The following is a 23,500-nucleotide window of genomic DNA, read 5'->3' as shown; positions in this document are numbered from 1 at the left end:
GAGTAGGATAGAATAGGATAGAATAGCATAGAGTAGAATAGAGGAGAATGGAATGGAATACAGAATTAACCAGGTTGGAAAAGACCTTTGAGATCATCAAGTCCAACCTATCACCCAACACCATCTAATCAATTAAAACATGGCACCAAGTTCCTCATCCAGTCTCCTCTTAAACACCTCCAGTGATGGCGACTCCACCACCTCCCTGGGCAGCCCATTCCAAAGGCAAATCACTCTATGAGGGATGCTCCTCAGGGGTTGGTACTGGGAGTGGTGCTGATGAACATCTTTGTTGGTGAAACAGACAGTGAGATTATCTGCTTTGATGATAATGATTCTCTTGGCCTCAAATACATATTCATAGTCAGATATTTCTGCAGGAAAGATGATGGCTTTTTGCATACAGCATGGCTGAGAAATACATTTCCAACAATTTTGCCCAAATGTCCTGAAGTGGTTCATCTTTCTTCCCCATTTCAACTAAAACCTGGACTAAACCATACTGTTGCTTTCCCTCTTTCTAATGTACAGTCCCAGATAAATTAGATACACACTTTGTACTGAGTTGTGAAGTAAATTCACCTTTCACTGTTTACTGTATGGAAAAAAAGTTAACACTGAGTTCCAAAGTAAGATATACATATGAATTTGGATATATTGTTAGTAAAGACAGTGTCTTTTGCAATAGGATCAGCACAATTTCATAAAATACACAGAATTCAACTAAAAACTCCCAGCACCATTCCTCCCATTTCCTGATTTACCTTTTGCTTTGCTTCTGTCAGAGCATCCTGATGCTCTTTCTCTGCTTGAAGTAGCTTGTCTTTGTATTCTGATATTTCTCTTTTCACTTCACTTTCTTTGTCTTGTAGCTCTTTCTGGACCACCTCCAATCTCATAGTGAGTTCATTTTTTTCTGACATAGTCAGATGCAGCTGAGCCTGTAAACAGTAATAGCACATTTTTTGGTAGCTAGAATTTTCTCAATGGAGAAACAGTCAACCCATTAAAACTATTTGACTTTACATAGAATCTAGAATCAATAAGGTTGGAAAAGACCTCAAATATCATCAAGTCCAACCTGTCTCCCAAGACCTCACGACTACTAAACCATGGCACCAAGTGCCACATCCAATCCCCTCTTGAACACCTCCAGGGATGGTGACTCCACCACCTCCCTGGGCAGCACATTCCAATGGCTAACAACTCTCTCAGTGAAGAACTTTCTCCTCACCTCCAGCCTAAACTTCCCCTGGCACAGCTTGAGACTGTGTCCTCTTGTTCTGGTGCTGGTTGCCTGGGAGAAGAGACCAACCCCCACCTGGCTACAACCTCCCTTCAGGTAGCTATAGAGAGCAATAAGGTCTCCCCTGAGCCTCCTCTTCTCCAGGCTAAGCAACCCCAGCTCCCTCAGCCTCTCCTCGTAAGGCTTGCACTTGAGGCCTCTCCCCAGCCTCGTTGCTATCCTCTGGACACATTCAAGAGTCTCAATGTCCTTCTTAAACTGAGGGGCCCAGAACTGGACACAGGACTCAAGGTGTGGCCTAACCAGTGCTGAGTACAGGGGCATCTGAAATGGCATTGAATTTCCAAAACAGTTTGGTAAGAAAAAGGCATTCAACAGTGGCTAAACACACTGGAATCAAAGAATGCAACACCTGAACACATAGGGCAGGATAGGAGGCTAAGGAGGGTCTTATAGAAAGAAAAATTATGACATGAGGGATCCTGCAAGTGTAAGCTTGCTAATACTGTTAAATGAAGCAGCCATGCCAAAAATCAAAGCTAGACCTCTCCAAACATTGCTCCCTCTGAGAGTGACTTGAGAGGTTAAGGGTCAGTTTCCTTACCCTGTTTAAGATGACAACACTTCCTAAGCATTTTACTGTATTTTTATAACTGTACTTTTTGGACAGCTGGCCTGTAATTCAAGAAAGGATTTCAAAGTTGCAGAAATCTCTTCTTTCCCCATTCAAAATCCTCAACACCAGAACAGAAAGATAAATCTTTAATACATTAGAAGAACACTTAAGCTGGTTTAAGCATAAATGAGACCTACAGACATCTAGATGGTAAAGCAGACTCTAAGAATTAACTATGAACAAGTTGACAACTCTGGAGATGTTCCTTGACTTTGCCCTGAAAGTTTCTTTAATGCTACTGAAAGTAGTTTAGCTTTAAAACAAACTTGAGAAATGTTACATGTTTTTAATCTAGCATCCTCAGTTTGATCAGGGAATGCCTGTAGTTGAAGTTGAAGTTTGGAAGCAAGAACCTCTGAGACTGTACCTCAGCACAGCTCCCTTGACCAACCTCCACACATCTACTCCACTTTTAGCATATGGCCCTGAACACAAGAATACTGCACACAGAGCAACTAACCTTGTTCTTTTCCAAATGTTCTTGAACAAGTTGCATTTCTTCAGCAAACTTGCTTCTCTCTGTGGCAAATTCTTCCTGCAACTGGGCAATCTCCCCTTTGGTATCACTTAGCTTGACTTGCAGCTCAGCATGACTTTCAGTCAGTTCATTTACCTGAAATAAAATGTACCAGCATTACACATGTGTCATGACCTCTGCAGAATTCTCTTACATGCAGCAAGCACTTTGAGATGGATTATTTTATTCCCATTGCTGGTCCAACTCCAAGCAAAGGTAATAGGCTAATACTATTTCCACGTGGCAAGTGTCCAATTGGTTTTTCATGTTCCTTTGAGCTCCCAAAGTTCTTTTTCTTGATCTAAAAGCTCACTCACCCAATACTAATTTGTCTTTCCTCTTTGCTTCTACATGAAAGAGGAAACTATCTTGCATTCTGTGATGACTTAAACACCTATGCCTACTTTCAAGCAACATTTCCATTCAGCTTACACAAAACAGTATCACAGTATTGCTAAGGTTGGAAGAGACCTTGAGGATCACCGAGTCCAACCTGTCACCACAGACCCATGACTAGACCACGGCACCAAGTGCCACGTCCAATCTCCTCTTGAACACCTCCAGGGGTGGTGACTCCACCACCTCCCTGGGCAGCACATTCCAATGACTAATGACTCTCATTGGAATACCATGCTTTCCAGCCCTGGAACTTCAATGCAAACTCAGGACTCCACTGAAAACTGTAAAGGTCTACGGCTAAAGTCATTTTAAGATATAATTTACTAAGGAAGGGGTAAGCCCAGAGGACACTTTATTCCCACTCCTATAAAGGAAACTCTATCCTAATGGAAATGGCCTTACCTTTTGACATAAAGTGCTCTTCTCACAGACTGTAGATTCCAGTTCCTTCTCAAGCTCCTTGTAAGACACTTTGAGAACATTCAGGATATCCTGAAAGCTTTCAGTATCAGAAAAGTGTTGCTCCTTCAGCTTCAACTCAGCAATCAAACTCTGCAGCCTTTTTTTCTCCTGGCACCAAGACTCGTGCTCCTGTTGCAGGTGTGCCAGCTCTGAAGCCATCTCCTCTGTTTCTTCCACCCACTGTTGAAGAGAACCTTTTTCCTGCACCTCTTCATAGAGATTCTGTTTACAATCCATCAGTTCTTGAACAAGTGCTTCCCTTGTTTTATCCAGCCTTATATTTTCATTTTTTATGTCCTGATACTCCTGTAACAGTATTGCTTTCTCCTGCTCAAGACGAGTCACCTCGTTAACCAAGAGCTGCTCTTTTGCTCTAGCATCAGTTTCTTCCTTGCAAGAAAACTCTAATTTCTCCTTTATACCTTTGAGCTCAGATCTCAGCAATGCCACGGTGTTTTCAAACTCATCCTTGATTTGCATCCTTTCTTCCTCCTTTTCTTCTAACAGTTTTGCTGTAGTCAGATTTGAAGACTCTAATTCAAGTATTCTTCCTTGCTTTTCTTCCAAGTCTTTAGCCAAACACTCTGTCTGTGAGGTGAGGTCATCAATTTGTAACTTCAGCTTTTCTGTCATCTCTTCCATGTCCGTTTTTAACGTTTCTGCTTCTGCTTTAGCAACCTCTGACTCCATAATTGCATCTTCCAGATTTTTCTCTGACATCTCCAGTTCTCTTTCAAGCCTCTCTATTTTATCCAGAAGAGAGTCAGCTTTCCGTTCGCTCTCTTTCAGCTTCTCAGCAGTTTGCTCTTTTTTCTTCTCATCAGATCTAATTTTGACTCTCAGCTTCTCAATTCCATAGCGCATTTGGCCAACTTCTTCCCGTGCTGAGCTGAGCCCAGCAGCAAGTTCACTTTTTTCCTTTAGCAAGACTTTCAAAGATTTGTAAAGATTTGCACTTTCAGTTTCTGATGCACTCAATTTACTCTGCAGCCTTTCCAACTTTCTCACAAGGAGCTCTTTTTCCCTCTTCCAATCAGCTGCTTCATTTTGGAGTTTTTCATTTTCTGAGGCAAGAGACATGGCATCATTCTCAGCACTTTGCAGCTTCTGCAGAAGATAATCTTTTTCATTTGATAACTTATTTAAATCAGATTGTATTGCCTCCAGCAGATTTGTTTGTGTCCTCAATTCATCCTCTAACCTAGTGAACTCAGCAGAATCTACTGTGGTTGACTCTAGCTCTTTTAATTTCTCTTGTAGCTTCTGATACTTCTTATCCAGTTCTTTATTTTCAACCAAAATAGTCAATTCTTGGCCAATACTGTTTCTCTCAGCTGTGAGTGAAACAAGGTGCTCTTGCAAGATGGAAAGAGTCTTCATGTTAATATCCCTCTCCCTTTCTAATTGCTGACATTTTGCCTGAAGCATTGTGATATCCTGCTCGTGGTGCTCAATCCTAACTTGCTCAAATTTGGGAGTACTTAGGTCATTTTCAGCTGGTTCATGACTATCTCTCTTGTTCATTTCTACCTCATCCAATTTGTGTGCTGCATTAGACAACATAACTTTATGTGCCTTCAGCTCAGACTTGACATTCTGAAGTTCTTCTTCTAACGAGGTCATTGTAAGATATAATTGCAGGTTTTTCTTCACTTTCCAGTTGTATTCCTCACCTACACTGGCTTCCTTCAGTTCTGCCAAAGCTGAGCTCTTTGGAGTTAGTGGTACATTCTGAAAGTTCAGCTCTGAGTTTAATTGCTCAACTTTCATTAATAAATCAACATGGTTTTGGCTTTCTTCTGTCTCATAAACCAGCTTCAAATTTTCAGCAGTTTGTTGTTTTGCCTTCTCCCAAAGCATTTCAGTAGTTATTTGATTTCCATAGAAGTCCCCTGCAGCCCACAATGTACTATTATTGGCATGGCCTGAAAGGATGCTTCGTTTTCCTGACACAGTTGTACCCTTGTGTTCTGCAGAAATCTTCTCAGTACACTCCCCCATTGATCTTGCTTCAGTGGTCTCAGTTGCACTGTCACACACAGAGGTATCTCCTACAGCCATCTCAGTGGGGATTGGTTTAGGTTTATTGCTTCTCAGTGCTGAGTATTGAATAGGCACTCCCAAATGACAAAAACTATAGTCTTCTTCAGTGTTCTGCAAGGGTTAAGCATCAATCCATTAAAAAAAATACATATATGAACATATATAAGAAAGAAACAAAATGAGTTTTCTTGCACTAATAAGTATCCTCCTCCTGGCACAGTTTATTATTGCCATTTTGGGGGATTTGATGGGTGTAACTTGAAATAAGTGTGCTCTGAATTTGTCCAGAAGAATCAACTCTGGGTCAGATAGCACAGATTCACAGACTGCACTGGGTTGGCAGGGGCCCTCAAAGGTCACTGTGTCCAACTCCCCTGAAGTGAGAAGGGACATGTCCAACTAGATCAGCCTGCCCAAGCCTGATCTTGAATGTCTCCAGGGACAGGGCCTCAACCACAGCCCTGTGCAACCTGTCTCAGTATTTTACCACACTCACTAAAGAACTCCCTCCTCATGTCCAACCTAAATCTACCTGCTCCAATTTAAAACCGCTACTCCTTGTCGTATCACTACAAGCCCTTCCAATAGCCCTTCCCCAGCCTTCCTGTAGGTTCCCTTCAGCTATTGAAATGAACCTATAAGGTCTTTGTTTCTTCTCCAGGCTGAACAGCTCCAATTCTTTCAGCCTGTTTTTACAGAAGAGCTCCAGCCCTCTGATCATCTTTGCGGCCCTCCTCTGGACCTCCTCCATGTCTCTTTTGTTTTGGGGGCCTCAAAGCCTCATCTCAAAAAATTTCCACCTCTGCATAGAAAAGAACAGTATTGTCTTTCCTCAAGTGCCTATGTATCAGTGTGGATGCTCGATGTGATTTGCAAGCAACATGTAATACAAGTGAAACATTTTCTTCTCTGCAAGGAACAGCAACTCAGCGCTGCACAGCTGCTCAAAACATAGTCCTTGAAGACGTTTTGCGTGCCAGCAGTCAGACTTTGAGAGTGGGCTGGCTGGTACTGGAGGCCACTTGCACAGGACTTAGTGGTCAAAACTGTAATTCCCACAAGCAGGAAATGAACCTGTTAGATGTAGTTTTAAGGAGAATCAGCCTAATGTGCTGCCTGCAAGAACTAAAGTGGTTTTCTTCCATTTTGAGTGAAGGTTTGATTCTGCCATTCTTCACCAGGACCAGTAAAATCTAGCTCACTGCTTGCACACTACTGGAAAAGAAGTCAGAGCTGACTACGAATTTCTTATTCTCTTAAGCATTTTGAAGGAATTCAGGCTGAAGTGAAAAACTGATTGTTCTGCTGCCAGCTTGTTCTGTTCTGCTCTTGATGGTACTGAAAGGAATTTGAGGTGTGGAAGCAGGCCTAGTTTCCTTGTCCCATGAAGGGATGTGGGAAGTGTATGCATATTTAACTGCCTGTGTTAAATCAGAGATCTAAGCTTGTAAGAAAGTTATAGACACATACAGCACATGTGTACCTGCTAACACAGCAGGATCCACACTGACACAGACCTGAAGGAGAGGTAAGAAAGTAGTGCAAAGCATTACATGACTCCAGCAGACTAAACTTGGGGGTTTTGTCATCATTTGTTGTTTCTCATGATGCCTGTGATGCATAAACCAGAACTCAAGGTACTGGATTATTTTTCTACTTTTTCTAGAGAAGATTACAGCTTCTGTGGGACAAACTAAACAGATTTCATTACCATAAACCAAAGGGTTTACATAAAACTGACCTGCATGACAGCAGTTACTTACATTTTCAATATCTGTGCACAGCAGTGAATGAGAACTTAAATCAAGGACTTGCAGTTGGAATCTTGCTGCCTCAAGCTCCAAAGACAGATTCTCAGTTTGTTTTCTTTCTGCTGCCAGTTTGCACTCCATCTCCATAGTCACATTATTCAGTTTCTGCTGCCATTCTTTCTCATCAGAGAGATACTGCTGTTTGAGTTGATCTAATTCTGTTCTTTCAGAATGTATCACTTTTTTCAGCTCTTGTATTTCTTCATTTTTCATATTCTCTTGAATGTGAACTTGGTCCTTGAGCACATTAATGGCCTTCTTATAGTCCTGACATAGCATCTGAAGTTCTTCAATTCTACCCTCAAGGTTAGATTTCTTAGGAGTAATACTGCTGCACTCTTCAACAGAGTCAAATCTGTGAGCATTGTGACTATTTTCAACCAAAATATTTGTTGCACCTCCTGGAATTATTTCTGTAGAACTGCCTGGCTGATTCATTTCCTCTATCCAGTTGCACACACCACTGTCTGAAGAATCAGCCACCTCACTTACTTCTGTAACTCTGGAGCTTTCAAAAACATTTGAGAAAGAAACCATGGACTTAGTTTCATCTAGCTTAGAGAGTGTGTCATTTTGGCTGGAAGATAATGGCACACTCGCAGGATCTACATAAGCACTGCTCAGACTTGTTGACAATGCAGAGCTTCCTGCCTTCAGCATTTCAGTGCACGACTGTAGCTCAGGTATCTTGGAGTGCACATTGCAGTGCTGTTCACATGATTTTGCATGTTCATCCTGGAAAGACAAAAGCTTCTCTCTTACTTCAGCAAAGTGCATTTTAACTCTTTCAATGGACAGTTTTAAGTCTTCCTGGTCAGAACGAGGTCCAGTACTGCATTCTTTAAGTCTGAGGGACATCTCCTTATGATCAAAATGCATGCTTAGATTGCTGTTATCACTCTGATCCATAAGCTCTTCCAGCAAAATAGCTTTCTCTGCTTCTGAATTTTTATCTGCATTCATCATGTTCTCTTTCTCCTCCTCCACATTAATACCTGTGATGCCACTGGGTCTTGCGTCTTCAAATCCAGAGGCTGACACAATGTTCTCACTCTGCAATCTCTCGCATATTTTCTCGAGCTCACTCAAATTGTTTATTGCTACTTGCAAAGAGGATGCCAGCAAGAGCGATGAACAACTTTCATCCATTCCTTTTTGGCCACAATTCTGGGAAACACTGTCATACTCCAGTGAGTTACCATCTTCATCTAGTATTGCAGGTGCAGAGCCCAAAGTTTCCAGTTTCTTAACAGACAGTAGCTCTTGCTGCAGTCTCTCTTTCTCTCTCACATTTTTCTCGAGTTCTGCTTCCATGCCTTTTAATGCAGCCTCCAGTTGTACCACTTTTAACTCAGAGTTCTCTAGGCATAGTTCTCTGTCCTCAAAATCCATTTGAAGGAGCTCAAGTTTAACTTGGTATTTCTTCAGCTCAGCATCTTTTTCTTCCACGGACTTCCTCAACTGTTCTGAATGAAGTCTCTGCTCATAGCTCAGATCACACATTGGAGGCTCACTTTTGGTTTCTAGCTCCTTCCCCAACTGCCCCTTGTCTTGAAATACAACAGCACATTTCTCTTGCATTGTATTTTGTGAAGCCCTGACATTTAACTCTTCCTGTGTTGAACAGTCAAGCTCGGTAGAAGGCACCTCCTGGATACCTGAAAATTCTGAGTGCAGTTGCTTAAGTTCTTGAATCAAATCCTTCTTTATTTGTTCTGAGGCTATTAGTTTATGCAAGATGTCTTTATTCTCACAAAAAATCTGTTGCTCTTGTTCTAATTTTGCTTTCTTTTCCTCTAATTCAGCTGTCTGCTCTCTCAGAATGCTCATCATGTTTGCATTTTCTTCTTCCACTGATTTATACTTTGCTTGCAAAACTTTAAGCTCGGTTTGGATAACTTCAGTTCTTGACTCACTACGTTGTTGCTCCTCCTTGTATTTTTCTGACATCTCAGAAATTATTTCTTCTTTCTCCTTTAAACCATCAGAAATGCTTTTGTTTGTTTCCAGTAAAGTTATTTGTTCTTTCTCTAAAGCTCTGCTTAAATTCCTAAGGGTTGCATTTTCTTCAGTAAGTTCCTCGATTTTTGTGCTATATGAGCTAATCATTGAAGACATATCCTTCTTCTCTGAATCCCATGTTTCAGACATGTGCTTCAGCTGTCTCACTGAATCCTCAAGCAACTTATTATTGATCTTTAAATCCTGGAGCTCAGCTTGTTGGTTAGCTAATTTTTCATTCAGAGTCTGCAGCTGCATGTCCTTTTCCTCAAGAACAGCGACACTTGGTAAATTAACCTCTCCATCTCCTGTCATTCCTGAAGTATCTTTCTCTTTTACAAGACAACAGATTTTCTCATATCCAGCAAGCAGGTTTTGATAATACTGCTCCTTTTGCAGCCCTTCACTTGCTTCTAGCTGTAACTTTTCTTCTAGTTCACCAACTTGGTTGGTAAGCTGGAGTACTTTACAGGACATATTTTCTATCTCTTTACGGTACTTTCTTTCTGCTTTCTGCAGAAGCTCACCAAAAGCCTTTTTTTGGTCTTCTAATTCTGCACTTTTACTTTCCAACACGTCCTTAAGTTCTCTAATCTCTGCGTTTTTTCCCTCACATTCAGTTTCCAACATTCTGAGCTTCTCACTGTGCTCACGATTTTTGACTTGTTGGCTCTGAAGGGAACTCTCCAAGTCATGAATATAAGTCAGCATACCTTCTTTTTCAGACTTAAGCTTGTTTATAAGTTGATCATTTTCATCTTTCCATTGAGAAAAAGCAGCAGCCTTTTTTTGCAGGTCTTCACACTCTCTCTGCTTGAATCCAAGGAGCTGCTGCAAAGCTTCTGATTCTTCCTCCATTTTACTTATTTTACAGTTTTGTTCTTTAATATAGTTATCTTTTTCCTTGAGCAGGTCTTGGGTACAAACTTGTTGCTTTTCCATGTCAGCTAAAGCTGTTTTCAGCTTCTCCAGTAGCTTTAACTCTATTTCCTGAGAAGTATTCTTATCTGTAAAGGAGAATACCATTGAATCTTTGCCAGTCAACACTGGCAATTCTACTGATAATTTTCTAGAGGGAATGTTACTATTCAGTTTTTACCATTTTCAATTCTCATTCTAGGGCAAAGCTTCACTATCAAGTCACATCACGAGATAAAGGACTGCTTGTATCACCGCAGGCTACTGGAAACTGTGTACTCACCGACACTGTCAGCTTTCCAACTTGTCTGCTACAAGTCTGCACACTCCAAGCTGCTCAGTCCTTACTTCTCAGAGGTAAATACCCTTTGTTTCTCGTCCTACTTTCATCAATTTTTTAATATAAAGCAGCACTGCCTTTTTGTGGTGGCAAACAAAAACCACCACCACCAAAAACCAGGACAGGTGTCATTCCGGTATGCAGCCTTGTGGGTCGGTCTTACACTCCATTTCTACCAAAGAATGTATAATTATACAGGGTTTTGATGGGTTATGCCCACCCTGGAAGCAGGGGGGGAGGGCTTGTGAGAGCTTTTGCCCTCCCTGGAGGGTGCTTTCCCCCTGGGAAACTAAATCAGTCTGTTCCACTCCCCCTCCCTGCACAGCAAGAGTATAAGAAGGGGGATACTGCAGCCATTAGCTCTCTTGGGCCCTGCCTTTGCTTGGACAAGGACTGCTCGTGGCTCCCTGGTTCTCTGCCATGTGGTCGGGCCTGATCCTTCTCCCTGCTGCCTCCAGGCCTCTTCAGAGAGACTGCTTTTGTATTCCTGTTTGTTGTTTTTTTCCCCCTCTCATCCATCCTTGTTCCTTGCCCTTGTGGATTTTACCTGTTATTGTTACATCCATCTCTCTCTCTCTCTCTCTCTCTCTATCTATCTATCTGTCTTAAAGAAAATTCTTTACCTCTCTACTTCCAAGCCAACTCCAAATTATTTCTTGGTGGATTTGCTCCTTCCCTTTCTTTTCCCTCTCTGTTGGGAGGGAGGAGGGGGGAGCGGGAGTGGGATTCTCAGCCTTGCCCCCATCTGAGCTCTTAATCACAGTATCACAGTATAACTTAGGTTGGAAAGGACCTCGAGGATCATCTAGTCCAACCTATCAACACAGACCCCATGACTAGACCATGGCACCAAGTGCCACGTCCAATCCCTCTTGAATGCCTCCAGGGATGGTGACTCCACCACCTCCCTGGGCAACCCGTTCCAATGACGAATGACTCGCTTGGTGAAGAACTTCCTCCTCAGTTCGAGTCTAAACCTCCCCTGGTGCAGCTTGAGACTGTGTCCCCTTGTTCTGCTGCTGGTTGCCTGGCAGAAGAGACCAACCCCTTCCTGGCTACAACCACCCCTCAGGTAGTTGTAGAGGGCAATGAGGTCTCCCCTGAGCCTCCTCTTCTCCAGGCTAAACAATCCCAGCTCCCTCAGCCTCTCCTCATAGGGCTTGTGTTCAAGGCCTCTCCCCAGCCTTGTTGCCCTTCTCTGGACACGTTCAAGTGTTTCGATGACCTTCTTAAACTGAGGGGCCCAGAACTGGACACAGGACTCAAAGTCCCAGTTAAGGCTCAAACCACCACAAGAGTCCTTTTCCAAATTGTCATAATTGTTTCCCTCCCTCGATAGGAGTATACTAAGAAGCACCAAGGCTATGTACAGGAATTATGTTCCACTAGCTAGCTGATACAGTCTGCAAATTTTCTGTGAGATCATCAGCTAAAAGGCTATCAAAAGTTTGGTCATTAATTTTCAGGAGGACAGAATCAAATTCCAAAGCTTCATTTTGAAATCTTACAATGACTTTTGACTGATGCACAGACCGAAGTGGGCTGCACAGGCACATGGGGGATTCTATCCCCCTTTTCAGTCAGATCCAATAGAACCACAAGGTATGTATTTCAACTCAGTTGCTGAAAAACTGTGTTCTCAACCAGAAATGCTGCAAACAAGGCTCCACTATTGATGGTTATGTAACATTCTCCTCCCTTTTTTTAAACACTGTGAAACACATGAACAAAACAGAAGTCTTATGATTTAGAGACATTGTATGAAATTCAGTTTGCTGATCAGTACACTTCATTTCAGAACTGTGTACTTTTACTGTCTTCACAGAGAGAAATGCATTTTGACTTGAAACAAACCCAGTGTTGGTTAAAACCACGAATCATAGCCCACAGTGGAAAGCTTTTAACTTTTCACAATGAAACTCTGAGGATGGCAGGAAACACATCGTTAAATGTGCAACAGGAGCTCCACAAATTCAAATACATAACTCACTTTTCATCTTTTCCACAAAATTCTGGCTCTGCTTTAAAGACTGCTTGACCATACTTAGTTCCTCTTCAAGTTGGTGGATCTGTTGCAAATTTTCTTCCAGTTGACAGTTAAGAAGTCTGTTTTCTTGCTTCGTTTCCTAAACCAGAATCAAAAGTAAGCTCATATTGAATGTGAATTGTCAAAGATTTCAGTTAATTTAAATTAAAAAGCAAGATTAGAATTAGAATTAACCAGGTTGGAAAAGACCTTCGAGATCATTGAGTCCAACCTGTCCCCCAACACCATCTAATCAACTAAACCATGGCACTAAGTGCCCCATCCAGTCTCTTCTTATACACTTCCAGTGATGGTGACTCCCCCACTCCATTAGGTCCTATCAAGTCTTTGGGCAGCTATGCCTGTGTTCCAAAACACTGCTTAGGAACATAAGCTGAACTATTCCTTATTGGTTGACAGCATCTGAGAGATGCTATCAGCTGAAGTAGTTAGCATGCTCTTGTTTGCTTAGAGCAAACAGCTCCACATGACCTGCCCCAAACAGATCGAGACAGGACATAGCCTACAAAATCTGATTTGATGATGCTGGGCTCCTTTCCCAAAGCAACAAAGGAGACAAATCTATGCAATGGCATTGAAATGAACAAGATATTTATAGATCAGATTTCACCTATCATCTCAGGTAGAGGCAAGTTCTCTTTCTGCTGAAAATGTGGCATGGCACGGCATGGCAACACCTATCATGGCAACACCAGGCAAATTTCATTTAGAAGTGTTTACTCTTTCTGGGGGTTGTTGTGCCATTAAAAGCATTTTCCTCCAAAATAAATTGAGGGCTTGCTTTAAAACAAACAACCAAACCAAAAATTCTCCCACCAAACACAAACTAAAATACAAACAAAACTACCTAACTACATTGCATCTAGGAAGCCAGATAAAAGTTCTTTTAAGGAAACTAATCCTTTCCCTCCACACTCCTGTGCTGTTGGACAACAGATGGCACAGAACTGGCATGGCCCAACTGGAAACAGGCCATCAATTATTCATCCATTTACTACTACCAGATGGGCAGCAAAGCACAAAAGCCAAGCTCAAGAAATGGAAAGGTCTGGATGGAAAAGAATATTAAAAGCTCGCTGGCATGAGGGGCTTGGTTTTGCAACAACATAAATACATCACCCTCAGAATATGATTAAAATTGTCACTGTCACTAACAGTTACCTTCCCTTCTACTCATAGCCTTCCACATCCACAGTTCCAGTCACATAAGTTTCAATGAAGGAGGTTTTCTATTAATCTGAAGTTGTTTTAAGAGTGCAAATGTCCAAGTTTCTTGCAGTCAAAGCATCACAGGCAGACGCAATCTAAGTTCATGAACTAAACAAGCCTGTGATCTACAGAAGGAAACCAAACAAGCCTGAGGAATTAAAATGGCTGAAAGGTCCAATTACTTTGATTTGGTGCAAACATTCACAGTAAGTAGCATGTGAGAAAAATCCAGGAAGCCATAATTTAATGGCTCAAGTATCTAACACTAATTAGCCATTTGCACTTTCCAAAGCTATGAGCGAATGAATCAGTTTGGTTTCCATCCAGTTATCAGTTCTCCTTGTATGATGTATCGCTCAAGTCAGCCATTCTGCAATTGTCCCTTGAAAAAGCAAAAACCAAAACAGAGCAAACTCCAGAATATCTATATCTATATATCTATATCTATCTATATACAGGCAGTACTGTTACTCTGGAGATGCTCTTCATGGAGCAAACTTATGAGCAATTGAGGGACTGTCTGACCAATTTTCCCATGAATAGTTAGGGGCTTGCCTGCACCATGAAAATGTAAATCATGTGCTAGGATGCCAGAACTGCTAAGCTACTGAGACAGCACAATTGCAAAGCTTAGCTGTCCTTAAACATATCCTGTATGTCTCACAAGTTTTTTGGACCACCAGCCTTGTTATACAGTGAGGACTAAACCAAAGCAGTGGATTAACCAGAGGAAAACAGCTGTGTTCTCCACTGGGTAGCTAGACCACAGCAATTTCCTGTTAATAAAGGAAAACAGATGCCAGTCTCACTCCTGCTTTCTCTTGCTATAAACAAAATCTACCATCAATAAAGCCTTTAAGCCTTGGTCAACAATCCCATGTAATAGTTTGCATTATGCTTATTTGTGACAATGAGGAAGACAAGCCAGGTACTAAGTTCTGACAATATATACCATGATTTCATGCAGAACTCTTAAGACAGAGAACTGTACTGTTCCTTCAAATATTACAATCTCCTCCAGACTGAACTTCTTTATATATTCATTGGTCACATTCTAAAATAGCACTACTGTTACCAGCTGTTCAATTGTCTCACCAAGATGAACAAATATGAAAAAAACCCAAACCTGACAACAGTTACAGCTATAGTTACTAGGAAGATGGATACAAGACTGGGAGATAAAATGAAGCACAGCCAAGATAAAGGTGTTTCCAAGCTCAATGCTCCCTGACAATGGGATCTCAAAACACTGTAAAATCTAGCTTCACTCCATAATTTCAATGCCACAGAGGGTCATGGGCCCACAGACTAAATTTGTTGGGTTTTTTTGGTCTTGTCTAAAGGTATGAAAGATTACAGAAGAATGTTTAGAAGCTTAAAGGAGATTTCCTCCTCTGAGATACACTAGAAAAACAACATTTATCTGTATTAGTTTTACCACTGGAAGGCACCAGCTACATTTATTTACTAAACAGATTTCAAGGACCAGTGTCTGGCTTAGAGGCCAAGTGGCACAGAACAGCCAATATCTGTACCACTAAAGTCTTCTGTTTTCCAAAACAGGTGGCTCTAACCAAACCACTTGCTGGGAATGATCCCAGGCTCATGTGAACTCCCAAACTGTGCCTGGGAATTGTATGAAAGAGTGCTAGTCAGCTGGGCCAAAACCATGCAAAGTGCTGTTCTAACAATTAAACAGGATAAATAGTCACATTCCCATAGCTGGGAATGTTCCCAGACATGGTAATCTACCAGCATGAATGCACCTAAAGTTTCACAGTACACAAAAGCTCTACCAGTGCTTGTGTTGAGGTGAACAAAAGCCACTATTTTATTTCAAGTTTTGACAGGTAAATTTGGGGGAGAAATTACAGAGTGACAGAATTGTTTCAGTTGGCAAAGACCTTTAAGATCATCGAGTCCAACACCTCTCTAACTATCAAGTCTGGTGCTAAACGCTGTCTCTTAGCACCACATCTTTTAAACACCTCCAAAGATGGGGAATCAATCACCTCCCTAGGGAACCTGTTCTAGTGTTCAATAATCCTTTCAGTGAAGAATGCTGGATTATATTTTCAGTAAAAGTGCAGAATTAGAAGAACAACAAAAAAAAGAAAGCTTTTGATGAGCTTGTGGTGGTTTTAGGCTATGCCTTTAAAATTTAGTTACACGTTTTGAGCAGAAGAGTGGAAAAATAGAAATAAACCACTGTTGGGTGTAAAAAGGAAAACAGAGGATTATTCTAAACAAATTCACTGGGTAAATATCTGGAATAAGAGGAGCTGTACCATAACAATTCTTCCCTCTTCTCTTCTGATCTCTGGCTGGTTTTGCTTTGGTCAGGAGAGATAATCTGCGTGCTTTGGCTGGCCTTGGCTAAGTCTAACTTCTCTGCTCCTTTCTTTTGTCCCTTTTGTACAGGGGGGTGAGGGGAAGGCAGGTCCTTGGCCAGGGGGGTCCTTGGGCTGTTTATTAATTCTAAATAACTGTATAATATTGTAACTCCTGTATGTTTTGTACACATTCATTGCATTCCATCACAGAGTGTAGATTTGGCTTGTCAATACAGCTCCATTTGCTTCTGAGTCGGTCTGGCAGAGTTAATGCTGGGGGGGTGGAAACCAACCCACCACAGAGCTTCTGCAGAAAGCAGAATGTTCTAATAAAAAAGTACTCTTCTGCACTGGTTACCTCAAAGCTCCTTGTCAAATCCATTTCCTTAGCAGAGGCTGCTAATAAAGTCTGCTCTGCTCTGCACAGCTTCTGGGTGAGATCGCTGGTTTCGTATTCCAAGCGCTGTTTCACTGCCTTTACCTGTAGGAATTTTGACAATCAGCATGGTATTCACAAGCATCTATAATAACTCTGGTTTTTATTTGTTTGTGCTTTGTTTTTTCTTTTAATCCCTGTTCTTGAACTCCAGCGTTCCAACACCGGTGCCTTCCAACCCAAACCATTCTATGATTACAAAGTAAGTCTACATTATTTTATCCCGCTCTGGACCTAAGGTTGCTTTACTGTGATTTACAAAATAACTGCTTATTGCCTTGCATGCCTTTGCCTCTGTCCAGAAAGATGGTATGACTGTAAGATACATACATTCCTAGTCTGTCTGAAATTGGATCAACTCATCCAACCTGCAGCTACATCAACACAAAGATTCTCCCCCTCTACTCAGCTCTGGGGAGACCCCACCTGGAGTACTGCCTCCAGTTCTGGAGCCCCTCTGACAAGAGGGATCTGGAGGTGCTGGAAGGTGTCCAGAGAAGGGCCACAAGGATGAGCAGAGGGCTGGAGCTACTCTCCTATGAGGACAGACTGAAAGAGTTGGGGCTGTTCAGTCTGGAGAAGGCTCTGAGGTGACCTAATTGTGGCCTTCCAGTATCTGAAGGGGGCCTACAGGAAGGCTGGGGAGGGACTTCTCAGGATCTCAGGTAGTGATAGGACTAGGGGGAATGGAATGAAGCTGGAGGTGAGGAGATTCAGGCTGGAGGTGAGGAGGAAGTTCTTCCCCATGAGAGTGGTGAAGCCCTGGAATGGGTTGTCCAGGGAGGTGGTTGAGGCCCCATCCCTGGAGGTGTTTAAGCCCAAGCTGGATGAGGCTCTGGCCAGCCTGATCTAGTGTGGGGTGTCTCTGCCCATGGCAGGGGGGTTAGAATTAGATGATCCTTGTGGTCCCTTCCAACCCTGACTGATACTATGACACTATGATACTATGAATGTATTCTAATAGGTAGCTGCTGCCAAAGCTGTGGAAGACCTCCTCCATACTGATGTTCCTCTTTACAGAAGCCATGATACTCATCTGATTTTCTGAAGAACCAGTTCAGAGAGTTAAACTGACAGCTAACATTTCTGCCTGCATACACATATGCTAATTTAGATATGTTTTTTACTTTGCTCTTTTAGTTCCTGTATTAGCTCTCTACAGCAGGGTCACATGAGGGGTAAAGAAATACAGGATCACAGGATCCTAGGGGATGGAAGGGACCTCTGGAGATCATCAAGTCCAACCCCCCTGCCAGAGCAGGACCACAGAATCCAGCATAGGTTTCACAGGAACACAGCTGGATGGGTCTTGAAAGTCTCCAGAGAAGGAGACTCCACAACCTCTTTGAGGAGCCTGTTCCAGGTCTCTCTGACCCTCACAGTAAAGAAGTTCTGCCTCATGTCGAGGTGGAACCTCCTGTGCTGTAGTTTATATCCATTACTCCTTGTCCTATCCCAGGGTGCAAGTGAGCAGAGCCTGCCCCCTCCCTCTTGACACCCAGCTCCCAGATATTTATAAACATTTATTAAATCCCCTCTCAGTCTTCTCTCCAGACTGAAAAGCCCCAAGGCTCTCAGCCTCTCCCTCACAAGGCAGTGCTCCAGTCCTTTCATCATCCTGGTAGGCCTTTGTTGGACTCTCTTGAGTAGATCCCCATCCCACTTGAACTGGGGAGCCCAAAACTGGATGCAAAATTCCAGGTGAGGTTTCATCAGGGCAGAGTAGAGGGGAAGGAAAACCTCCATGGGTCTGCATCCCAGCAACTGGCCAGCACACCACTTGTATGGCAGCCAGGGGTTCACAGCTCCTGCTGGATCTGACAGAGTGAGATGCTGTGGACTCACTGATTGGCTCTGTCTTGACTCTGTAGTTACTGTTAAAAGAGTGTACCAGGAGTGCATGGCCAGGGTGTATGAAATGAGGCTGTCAATCTTCAGTTCTGCCATCAAACTGCACCACTGTACATTTTCTATACAAGATGTCTCTTGAGATAAGCCTTAGCTGCTCCTCTCAAATAGATTTATGTCAGCAGCACTGTTCTGCTTCCCATCTCCTTCCCTGTGGGAAGTGGACTAGCCCCAAACTTTTAAAAGCCTACAATTCACAGTTGAATGCATAGCATTTCAGTGAGAAAGGTGAAATGCAAACCAGCTAACACGAACTGCACAAAACATTAATACAAGTCCCCACACTAACTGCTTTTTTTGGCTTCTGTGTCATTAACATTGGTACTGTTGGCACAGCTAAATATCAGCTCCAGTAGAAGATTTTACTATTACAGAAAAAAAAGCCTACTTTGTCAAATTCTGCCTGCAGAGCATTGAAGTCATTTTTGGCTTGCTGTAGCTCCTGATTCAGTTTGTTGCTTATCTGGTTCCACTGCTGATCCAGTGTTTGCAAGGCACGTTGGTGACTAGACAGCTCCTAGAAAACAGTAACATAACAGCAAAGAAATAAACACAGAGCTACAACAAATCTGTATTTTGGTTACTGGAGCCATAACAACTGGTTTTCATTGGCAGACAACCACCTGCTCAGAGCCACTTGTCTTGCACAGTGAACAACAGCTTAGATAAACCAACTTTGATGCATACAGTAAATGTCTCATGGGCTAGAATGGCCCTAACTTCATTTATGTCATCTGCTTATGAACTCCATTACAGCAACATTCCTCTCACAGAAAGGGAAAGAAAATCATCTAAAACAAGTGAAAGCAATGGTGTTAAAACTCTTCATCTTAAAGATAAGTGTCATGTAAGAACTACATTCCTCTGCAGGTGGACAAATTAACCTCTGCTTACTTACCATGCTATAGGGTTGATTTTTTTCCTAGGAAAAGTAAAAAATAAAGTAACACCTGGCATGGGACTGAGCAACAAGATAATCTAACAGAGGCATTCATGAAAACTGCACAAAAACCAGAATACAGAATACACCAGGTTGGAAAAGACCTTTGAGATCATCGAGTCCAACTTATCTGATCAACTAAACCATGGCACCAAGCGCCTCATCCAGGCTCTTCCTAAACACCTCCAATGATGGTGACTCCACCACCTCCCTGGGCAGCACATTCCAATGGCCAATCTCTCTTTCTGGGAAGAACTTCTTCCTAACATCCAGCCTAAACCTCCCCTGGCACAGCTTGAGATTGTGTCCTCTTGTTCTGGTGCTGCTTGCCGGGGAGAAGAGACCAACCCCCACCTGGCTACAACCTCCCTTCAGGGAGTTGGAGAGAGCAAGAAGGTCTCCCCTGAGCCTCCTCTTCTCCAGGCTAAGCAACCCCAGCTCCCTCAGCCTCTCCTCACAGGGCTGTGCTCCAGACCCCTTACCAGCTTTGTTGCCCTTCTCTGGACACCTTCCAGCAACTCAACATCTTTCCTAAACTGAGGGGCTCAGAACTGGACACAGGACTCAAGGTGTGGCCTAACCAGTGCAGTGTACAGGGGCACAATGACCTCCCTGCTCCTGCTGGCCACACTGTTCCTGATGCAGGCCAGGATGCCATTGGTCTCCTTGCCACCTGAGCACACTGCTGGCTCATGTTCAGCCTACTGTCAACCAGTAACCCCCAGGTCCTTCTGTGCCTGACTGCTCTCCAGCCACTCTGACCCCAGCCTGTAGCACTGCATGGGGTTGTTGTGGCCAATGTGTAGAACCTGGCACTTGGATGTGTTCAATCTCCTGCCCTTGGACTCTGCCCATCAGTCCAGCCTGGCAAGGTCCCTCTGCAGAGTCCTCCTGCCTTCTAACAGATCAACTCCTGCCCCCAGCTTGCTGTCATCTGCACATTTACTGCTGATGGACTCAATCCCCTTCTCCAGATCCTCAATAAAGATATTGAACAGGATGTGGCCCAGCACTGATCCCTGGGGGACACCACTGGTGCCTGGCTGCCAGTGTTCCCAAAACAGCCTTTTTGAAATCTGTAGATTATAGCATGTGTTTGATCTTATGAAATGCTATCCATTAAGATAAACAGCTGTACCTGTCATTTATCATGAGGCCTGTACTTATGCCTTTGGGCTTTACAGTTCTGACTCTTCACATATTTCATAGGTTCATTAGGATGTAAAATAGTAAGAAAAAAATGATGAAGGAAAAAGATAAAGATGAAGCAGAATATTTATCAGCAATCACCTCCATGCAAAAGTTGCAATGTGATCTGCTGGCCAATTCTAAGATCCTTGTGAAGTGAAAAGGGCAATAAAGCTCTTGTCCTTCTCTTACTCATTTTAGACTATAAGCATACAGGCTGGGCAGTAACTGGCTGGAAAGCAGCCCTGAGGAGACAAGAGGTGGACAAAAAGCTCAACAGGAGCTCTCAGTGTGCACTTGCAGCCCGCAAAGCCAATCAGATCCTGGGCTGCATCAGGAGAAGTGTGGCCAGCAGGTCGAGGGAGGTGATTCTCCCCCTCTGCTCAGCCCTGGTGAGACCCCAACTGGAGTACTGTGTCCAGTTCTGGAGCCCCTATTACAAGAGGGATGTGGTGCTGGAACATGCCCAGAGAAGGGCCAGGAGGATGATCAGAGGGCTGGAGCACCTCTCCTGTGAGGACAGACTGAAGGAGTTGGGGCTGTTCAGTCTGGAGAAGAGAAGGCTCCGAGGTGACCTCATTGTGGCCTTCCAGTATCTGAAGGGGGCCTACAGGAGGGCTGGGGAGGGACTGCTCAGGATCTCAGGTAGTGATAGGACTAGGGGGAATGGAATGAAGCTGGAGGTGGGGAGATTCAGGCTGGAGGTGAGGAGGAAGTTCTTCCCCATGAGAGTGGTGAAGCCCTGGAATGGGTTGTCCAGGGAGGTGGTTGAGGCCCTGTCCCTGGAGGTGTTTAAGCCCAGGCTGGATGAGGCTGTGGCCAGGCTGATGTAGTGTGGGGTGTCCCTGCCCATGGCAGAGGGGCTGGAACTAGATGATCCTTGTGGTCCCTTCCAACCCTGACTGATACTATGATAGTATGATAGTTACTTCACATGGGCAAGCTGCTTTACTGAAAGACACAGTGCCACACTGTTGCCAGTCAAAGAAAAGAAGGAAGTAAAAACAGACAAACAAACCAACCCAGCAAAAAGCCACCACAACCCCACAAATAACCTCCCCCAAAAAACTTCAAAACAAAACCGAAAGAAAGGAACGTTCAGCTCATCTCACTGCACTTAAAATGAGGAAGATATTTGACTGGCCAGCCTCGTGTGCAGTGGATGAAGCATGGCTTGGGAGGCTGGTGTTCATTTCCCTAGGGCCAGATCAATCTTCTGCACGAGGGCCACGAGGATGATCAGAGGGCTGGAGCACCTCTCCTATGAGGACAGACTGAAGGAGTTGGGGCTGTTCAGTCTGGAGAAGAGAAGGCTCCGAGGTGACCTCATTGGGACCTTCCAGTATCTGAAGGGGGCCTACAGGAAGGCTGGGGAGGGACTGCTCAGGATCTCAGGTAGTGATAGGACTAGGGGGAATGGAATGAAGCTGGAGGTGGGGAGATTGAGGCTGGAGGTGAGGAGGAAGTTCTTTCCCATGAGAGTGGTGAAGCCCTGGAATGGGTTGTCCAGGGAGGTGGGTGAGGCCCTATCCCTGGAGGTGTTTAAGAGCAGGCTGGATGAGGCTCTGGGCAGCCTGATCTAGTGTGGGGTGTCCCTGCCCATGGCAGGGGGGTTGGAACTAGCTGATCCTTGTGGTCCCTTCCAACCCTGACTGATTCTATGATTCTGTGTAACTGATCAGAATGCTCAAAGTCTCAGCTGCAGCAGAGTTGGATTCCCAGGCTAAGATTTATAGAATCATAGAATCATTTCAGTGGGAAAATACCTCTAAGGTCATCAAGTCCAATCATCAATATAACACCACAACAACTTCCTTTCACAGTGGAAGCCATCAGCTTGCAATCCCTTCAAGGCTGGCTGAAGGTCTCACTTGTGGTTGCAGTGAAGCCATTCGACATGAATCTGATTGCTCACAGAAGTTCAGCTGGAAATGGACACTCATTTGGATCCAATAACTGCTCAGATCATTACAGGGCTGAGCTGCAGCAGAAGCTTTGGGTTGGGCTGTGGGTTTGAATTTGAAATGGCCTCAGATTATGTCACGGCAGGTTTGGATTGGACATACCGCGACGAGGTGGCCGAGTGGTTAAGGCGATGGACTGCTAATCCATTGTGCTCTGCACGCGTGGGTTCGAATCCCATCCTCGTCGAAAAGTAGTCTTTAATGGAATTAAGCTGGAGGTGGGGAGATTCAGGCTGGAGGTGAGGAGGAAGTTCTTCACCATGAGAGTGGTGAAGCCCTGGAAGGGTTTGTCCAGGGAGGTGGTTGGGGTGCCTTCCCTGAAGGTGTTTTAAGCCCAGGCTGGATGAGGCTCTGGCCAACCTGATCTGAGGTGAGGTGTCCCTGCCCACAGCAGGGGGGTTGGAACTAGATGATCCTTGTGGTCCCTTCCAATCCTGACTTGATACTATGAGGAACAGTTTCTGCCCTGAAAGGGTTGTCGGGGGTCTGAAACACACTGCTGGGGAGATGGTAGAGTCCCCATGTGAAGAGATTTTAAAGCTATGTACATGTGGTGTCGAGGAACACGGTTTATTGGTGACCTGGTAGTGCTGGCTTAACAGTCTAAAACTTTTTTTCCAACCTAAGCAATTCTATGATTCACAGTGAAGGAACTAGAGCTGACATTTTCTTCAGTGTGGCTCTCAGGTCAAAGTCCATGAAATGCATTCCTGAATCTTACCTGCCTTCTACAAACAAAAATGCAATAAGGAACGCACCAGCAAGGCTCTACAGGATGGAATTCAGTAAGACCAGCACCAGTATCCGGGTTTCATGGAAGGGCTGAATCCCTCCCTGAGGAAAATGTGCAGAGGAGACTCAGGGGAGACCTTCTTGCTCTCTACAACTACCTGAAGGGAGGTTGTAGCCAGGTGGGGGTTGGTCTCTTCTCCCAGGCAATCAGCACCAGAACAAGAGGACACAGTCTCAAGCTGTGCCAGGGGAGATTTAGGCTGGATGTTAGGAAGAAATTCTTCATAGAAAGAGTGATTGCCCATTGGAATGGGCTGCCCAGGGAGGTGG

General features: G+C 43.8%; 1 protein-coding gene and 1 non-coding gene across 4 annotated transcripts in view; one reads left to right on the top strand and one right to left on the bottom strand.

The window, feature by feature from the left end:
• LOC137448672 (centromere protein F-like) overlaps nt 1-23,500 on the bottom strand; it is a 62,694-nt gene that overhangs the window by 6,354 nt on the left and 32,840 nt on the right. For 2 of the 3 annotated variants that reach the window (XM_068153416.1, XM_068153417.1), the window contains 7 exons: nt 18,735-18,863; nt 16,361-16,483; nt 12,404-12,539; nt 7,107-10,162; nt 3,241-5,454; nt 2,383-2,535; nt 765-941 (listed from right to left, as the gene is read on the bottom strand). In XM_068153416.1, coding sequence (XP_068009517.1) covers nt 765-941; nt 2,383-2,535; nt 3,241-5,454; nt 7,107-10,162; nt 12,404-12,539; nt 16,361-16,483; nt 18,735-18,863 — 5,988 coding nt within the window. The remainder of the gene's footprint in view (nt 1-764; nt 942-2,382; nt 2,536-3,240; nt 5,455-7,106; nt 10,163-12,403; nt 12,540-16,360; nt 16,484-18,734; nt 18,864-23,500) is intronic. The other variant, XM_068153418.1, reaches the window with a different exon arrangement.
• On the top strand, nt 22,544-22,625 carry TRNAS-GCU (transfer RNA serine (anticodon GCU)). The gene has a single exon. It is a non-coding gene; the product is annotated as a tRNA-Ser (tRNA).

Source organism: Melanerpes formicivorus, unplaced genomic scaffold, assembly GCF_026170545.1.
Source record: "Melanerpes formicivorus ecotype bairdi unplaced genomic scaffold, bMelFor1.0.p_v2 SCAF_26, whole genome shotgun sequence".
Classification (NCBI taxonomy): Eukaryota; Metazoa; Chordata; class Aves; order Piciformes; family Picidae; genus Melanerpes; species Melanerpes formicivorus.
Note: the sequence above shows the minus strand (reverse complement) of the source record. Positions and strands in the feature narration are given on the sequence as shown.